This window comes from Vigna unguiculata, chromosome 3 (genome assembly GCF_004118075.2).
Source record: "Vigna unguiculata cultivar IT97K-499-35 chromosome 3, ASM411807v1, whole genome shotgun sequence".
Classification (NCBI taxonomy): Eukaryota; Viridiplantae; Streptophyta; class Magnoliopsida; order Fabales; family Fabaceae; genus Vigna; species Vigna unguiculata.
Genome location: NC_040281.1, coordinates 24,604,276 through 24,610,784, shown reverse-complemented (window position 1 = coordinate 24,610,784; position 6,509 = coordinate 24,604,276). Strand labels below are relative to the sequence as shown.

Sequence of the window (6,509 nt, the reverse complement as noted above, 5' to 3'; positions counted from 1 at the left end):
TCTTAATAAAATTGTTTACTTTATATGTCATAGAAAGAAAGAAAAATATAGCCCACCAACATTATTTTATCTTCGAGTCCAGTCAACTTAAATTATGAAACCGTTAGAAAAATAAAATCCTCCTTGCAGATTCTATCTAAATTAATTATTGAAATTACTTAATTAGATAGCTTCCACGTTCTCTACTCTAATAATTATTCTGTGTCCAAGATTAGCAAGTGTGAATAATATTGATTGCTAGGTACAATATTAGAAAACTTCATTATATTTTTTTATGTATTTTTATTTCTCTTCTTTTTATTTCTTTTAACTGAACCATTTTAACATTTCATAGGCTAACCTTTGAGGGTAAAATAGTTTTTGTATTGACAAAACTAAATTTGAGATAGAAACTTTGAATGGGTTGTATCAGATAGAGCCTGACAACTGCAGGTAAGATTTGACACAATTTTCCATTTCTTTGGGATAATAAAAGCACTCAAAGCAAGATCTCAAAGACACAAAACACTCAAATCAACCAGCAAAACATAATATAAACAGCAAGTAGTTGAAATTAACAGCACCAACTGCTACGAGGGTTGCCACAAAAACATGTTTCACTTTTCATCTGGTCATAGTCTGTGACATTACAGGTGATAGTATAGCTCCTTGTCCTTGTCTTTCCCTGTTGGCTTCCCAACCTATATTTCAGTTCATTGCCCTCACAACAAGTTAGTTTCATCTCATATACAAATGAGAAAGGAGTGGTAAAAACACAAAGATGAAGTTTTATGTTCAGAAAAATTATACCCTGATTACCAAACCTTTTAGAGTAAACAATAACACCATAACCTTATTTTAAGAATAAAATATTATACTCATGTGAATTAGTACATAATGGTAGTATGAAATATGATGGTTGGCAAAATATTCCACTTACAAGATCCAGAAAAATAGCAATAAACTACTCTTGCTCAAAAGTAAGATCCAGAGGGAAAAAGATGACAAAAGGATTACCTATGCTCAAGTCAAATCCACGGTTTTTTAGTTCTCTATACTCCTGACATAGAGCACAGGTTTCACAACAGAAATGAACTAAGCAATCCATACATGGAGCCTCTGGCAACTCATATTGTGCCCTCATTTTGGACCTATAATAGCATGAGTACAAGCATGCAAGCCCGCTCAGAGATAGCAGTGTCGCATAAATAGCCCCATTACAAGTGCAACCTGCATATATCACAGAAAAAACACACCAAAAATAGCAGTACATATAACTATTATGAGTCATCACCTCGAATATATATTCTACACATGAATAATGCATAAAAACTTACTTCTATTGCCTTTATCTATTATTTCTGCTATCAATCCAAATGTAACGCAAGGGCAGAAGCAGGTGACCAAACCTTAGACAACAAAAAACAAACATATACTATGTGAGTTCCTTGATGTTTGTACTAAAGAGAAAAAAAGTAATGACCCCAGATGATTGATTCATGGGTTCTTAGTCTTACAGTTTCCAGGATCATCAAGACAACGACAAAGACCAGTTGACCATCGCTGTGTCCTGATCATAGGACCCCTAACACTGTTGCTGATGTACGGAGGAGCATAAGATGGTATATGGGGACGGCCATAAGTTGGAGGCGCCACCACTGGTACGATATAGCTTGGATGGCTATGATGAGCTTCATATGACTCATCTTGTTCATCTACTGCAGGATACATTTTTCTCAGACTTAGCTAGAATTATGTTACTGCAATGACCCTCTAAGCAAGGCAAACTTTTCTGGTTTATCTTAGAATATATAAATGGGAGGAACTTGATTTAAAGATGGGATTCCTCATGGGGAATAGGTTTTTTTTCTTTATTTTTTCATTGTGATTATTTTAATAATCAGAAGTTGCAAAGAAATACCAGCTAGTAATGAGCATTGAATATCAGCTTAAATAATTGAACTGAATAAGGTAGATGCTTCCTCGAAAATCTTAGTGCAAAAGGATAGGAAGAGAAGACCGTTTATGAGCGGGTACAAAATTTAATTTTTTTTATCCCATCTACTTTTGTTTTAATCAAATCTATTTAAAATTCATTTTATTAAAAATTTAATATATTTAAAATTTATTTTATTAATTTTAATTTGATCTATATTTTATATATTTTTTAATTGGATATCCATTATCTGAATCCAGATTTTTAAATATATATAATCCAAAATATCAATCCAAATTTTTAATCTAAATTTTTAGTTGGATTAGACTTAAGGTCAAGATGGGTTGACCTAAATTGAAGGTAGAGATCGGTACAGAGACGAATCGGCCTAGATGCAAGGTCAAATTAGGTTGGTCCAAGACGAAGGTCAAGTGGGCCAATCCAAGCTAAAGGTAGAGACAAGCTGGCCCTATCTAAAGCTCGACTAAAATTCGACTGAGTCAGCTTCGACCAAAATTTGGTTGTATTCAACCCCGGCTGAAATTCAGCCATATTCAGTAGAGTTGGTTCCGACCGAAATTCGGCCTAATTTGCTAGAGTCAACCTCAACTGAAATTCGGTCGACTTTGGTCTAGTTGACCCTGGTCGTATTTGGTCGAGTCAACCCCATCCGAAATTTGGCCGGATTCGAATGAGTCGCTCTGGCTAAAATTGGTTCGAGTTGGCTCCAAACGAAATTCAACCGTATTTGGTCGAGTCAGTCATAGTCGAAATTTGATTGAATTCAGTCGAGTTAGCCCCAATCAAAATTTTCCAAATTCGGTCAAGTCAGACCTGACATATAAATTTGATCGACTTAGAATTAGTCGACCCCGACCGAAATTCAACCTAATTGGTTTGGCCGAAAATGGGTTGAGTTAGTCCTTGCCAAACTTTTGCCAAGTCATCCCTAACCGAATGTCGGTCATAGTCAATCAAATTTTGTCAGCTAAAATTCGGTCGAATTAAATCGAATTGGTCTCAACTTCACAACTTTTAAAAAATTTAATTTAAATTCCTTTTATAAAAAATAATTCTGAATTTTGAATTTAATTCAAATATTTAGATATAGATTTAAATTTTGATATCAAAATATTTAAATCTAAATTTTAAATAAATTCAAACTAGTTTTATAACAACAATAAATTTGGATCCAATATTTATATCTAAATTGGATCTATAAAAATCCAATCTATGATGACCTGTTACATGATACATCTTGACTTGGAAATGGTCAAGAACATCATATTCATTTTGATAGAAGTGTGAATACAGAATAGTTTATCATTTGCTATGATGCAAGCTGAAGATTTAGGCACCAATGATTACTTGGCACTTGTATAACATACGGATCAAAACGAGTTGCAAGAAAAGGATAGTGATTTAAAATAAATAACAAGTCAATGCAATATAAATTATTTAACAACCAAAAATGTTATAGTATGCTCAACAACCCAAGGTTGTAATTTACAGTGTTTTATTTAAAAACCAAACGAAATTAAAATATGTGCAACATGTGGCAGAGGATAATTAAAAAGAGCAGGAAAAGAAAAACTAAAGATTGTCTTGAGAAGTGGGATTTGAACCCTGAAAAAAAAACTGAAAAAAAAACTAAAATTAAAACTGAAAAAATTATTTTAAACACTCTTGCATCTGTATTATTTTCTTTCTGGCCTTTTTAGTATATCTGCAACCACAGGAGCAGTTCACACATTGACTTCAATAAAGATTTGTAATAAATTATAATTGGTATGGAAAACCGTATACCGTAAAGTTTCAAACCCAGACATATATATTCAACTAGATTTCAAAAAGATTTCAAGTGATCATTTTTTAAGAAAATATTATCTTATTCAATCAAGATTTTTAGTTTTAAACATTAAAAATAAAATCTAATTATATTTAATCAAAGATTGTCATTAGAAACAACACAAATTTGATATATTTAGGTGATATAAAAAAAATCGGATATCAAAACTATACAAATTTCAATACATTACTAAAAAAAATTCATGCCAATTTTGTTTTAATTTTGTTTAGGAAATACTTATAAATTTTATTATGAAAAAATATTTGCAGAAATTTTTTATCAATTTTTATTTTTTAAAATATTTTATATAAAACACTTCTCACAACAAATTTTGTAGAAAATACTTGCGAATTTTATAATTTTGTAGGAAATAATTACTCACAAAGGAATTACCTGTCAATAAAGATTCTTAGTAAAAATAGAAGAAAAAAGTATTTTCTTACAAAATTTTTAAATAAATTTGCAAGAAAAATTTCATGTAATATGAGAATTTTTAATAGTGATAGATTATTTTATTTATTGAATTCTTATGAATTTCACCTCATTTTTTATTTTGTATTTATAAATGTCATTTTCATTGAACAATCTTGCTTAATTTTTTTTGGGTTAAATATGTTTTTAATCCCTCAAGTTTCAGCGAAATTTGGAATTAGTCCCTCATCAAAACTTTTAACCAATTTAGTCCTTCATCTTTCAAAATGCATGAATTTAGTCCTTTTAACCAAATTTTGTTAAGTTTATCTGACGTTTCAAGCGCATTTCATGATAGTATTTAAATTATTTACACTATTTGACACATTTTTGCTTCAATGTTAACTTAAATACTATCATGAAATGTGCTTGAAACGTCATATAAACTTAATAAAATTTGGTTAAAATGACTAAATTCACGCATTTTGAAAGATGAAAGACTAAATTGGTATAAAATTTTAATGAGGGACTAATTCCAAAATTCACTAAAACTTGAGGGACCAAAAACATATTTAACCCATTTTTTTTTTTTGTTACTTTTATTTGAACTTCTTTTTTTTCAATCTTAATTGTGATAACATTACATTTAAAAAAAGATTCTCTTTAAAAATAATCCTAACCTTTTTAGTTGCAATATCTTTTAGAAATAATCCTGACCTTTTTAGTTATAATGACTTTTGATAATCCATGCTACCTGTGTTGATATATGTTTAAAAATTACCCCAAGTTGTTTTTATATCCAAAGGTGGAGGTATATCCATATATTTTTAAAAACTACTGTAAAATATAAAAAAAATATCAACAAAATTATTTATAACTTTTGAACAAATAAGCATATGGCAAATATTATGTATATGTAGATTAAGAAATGTTAAAAGTAATCGTTTTGAGCATGCGAATATTATCCGGACCAATTAGATATGTTTAGAATTAGAAGTTAACAAATATTATAGCTTAAAATTTATTCTTTGACATAAGAGCGTGAAAAAAAAAAGTTAACATTATGAACAAGCACACATTATAAAAAAGTTAACATTCTCCAGAAAACCTATTATTAGGTTTTGATGATAATAAATATAATTATAATTTTATTATTACCTTATATCATAAAGACAGGATTTTGTTAAATAAATAGTATATAATAAAATGAAGGTTAAATTATACCTTTGATATATATTTTCGTAGCAAAATATTAATTTGGTTCCTCTATTTTTTTTATTTTAATTTGATCCCTATTTTGAGAAATTTGATGCAATTAAATCTTTTCCGTTAGTAGTATAGTAACAACGTTAAAAATGTATCAGATGTCAATTCTTGGAATTAAATTCAATGGAATTAAATTTAGAATTACAAAAAAATGGGATTTCAAAAATCAAGCAATTAGAAGCTAGGCATAACAAATATGCAAACCTTTAAGGCAAGCTCTTTTGTAGTTTGTATTGCCATGGAAACACTACGCTGCACAATACTAGTCATTATCTCTTTGATAGCTCTATCCATTGCAATGGGTACCACTTTATAATAAAAAATAGTATCCAAGTCATGCATAGATTCAAACAAGAAGAACATAGCGATATCACTATACCTCTGAAAATGCATTTACAAACCAAAACCATTGAATTTTAGATTAATAATAACATGTATCCCAATGTTAGGTATTTGTTATTTGTGATCGCATTTGTAACCACAAGAAGCAACAACTAGCGATGCTTGAAAATAACATGATATTAATCTATATATAGTCCATCAAAGAAGGGAAACAAAATTTTGGCTCCAAACTTGTCTAAGAGAAAATGGTGTTGGGAAAGAAGTTGCTTGAACAAAGGGAAATTGATCGGACAATCCCAAAGGAGTTACTTTTTCATCTTCCATCAATGCACCCTAGGACATATGAAGAGGACTTGGATATTATCCACCAAGAAATATTCAAAGAAATAGTTAGAAATCAACAGACCATAGCACTCTATAACATTGACGCACCTAAGGAAATCACAAACACACCATCTACACACACAACAACTATTTTTCACTTGTTGTAATAGCTTTAGGTTAAGTCAAGTAGCAAACTTGTGGAACAACTACGAACACATGAAGCAGTTGTCAAGCAACACGAACAACCAAACCTACAATGCATAAACCAAAGCCATTGAACCTACAATCGCACAATGCATAACAGATTTGATGAAAGAGGGAAAGTGAGAAATTAACATGAAACTGAAAATAAAAAATCGAAAGTCATTAATTACCAATTCGAAGTTGCGATTCACCAACGAT

General features: G+C 30.1%; 1 protein-coding gene across 1 annotated transcript; it reads right to left on the bottom strand.

Annotated features, from left to right (window-relative positions):
* Window positions 1-413: 413 nt before the first annotated feature.
* On the bottom strand, window positions 414-1,858 carry LOC114178929 (cell number regulator 2-like). Its single transcript, XM_028065079.1, has 4 exons — window positions 1,497-1,858; window positions 1,317-1,388; window positions 997-1,209; window positions 414-680 (listed from the first exon to the last, which is right to left on the bottom strand). The coding sequence occupies exons 1-4, from the start codon at window positions 1,708-1,710 to the stop codon at window positions 604-606; spliced, it is 576 nt and encodes a 191-aa protein (XP_027920880.1). The 5' UTR covers window positions 1,711-1,858; the 3' UTR covers window positions 414-603.
* Window positions 1,859-6,509: the final 4,651 nt, after the last annotated feature.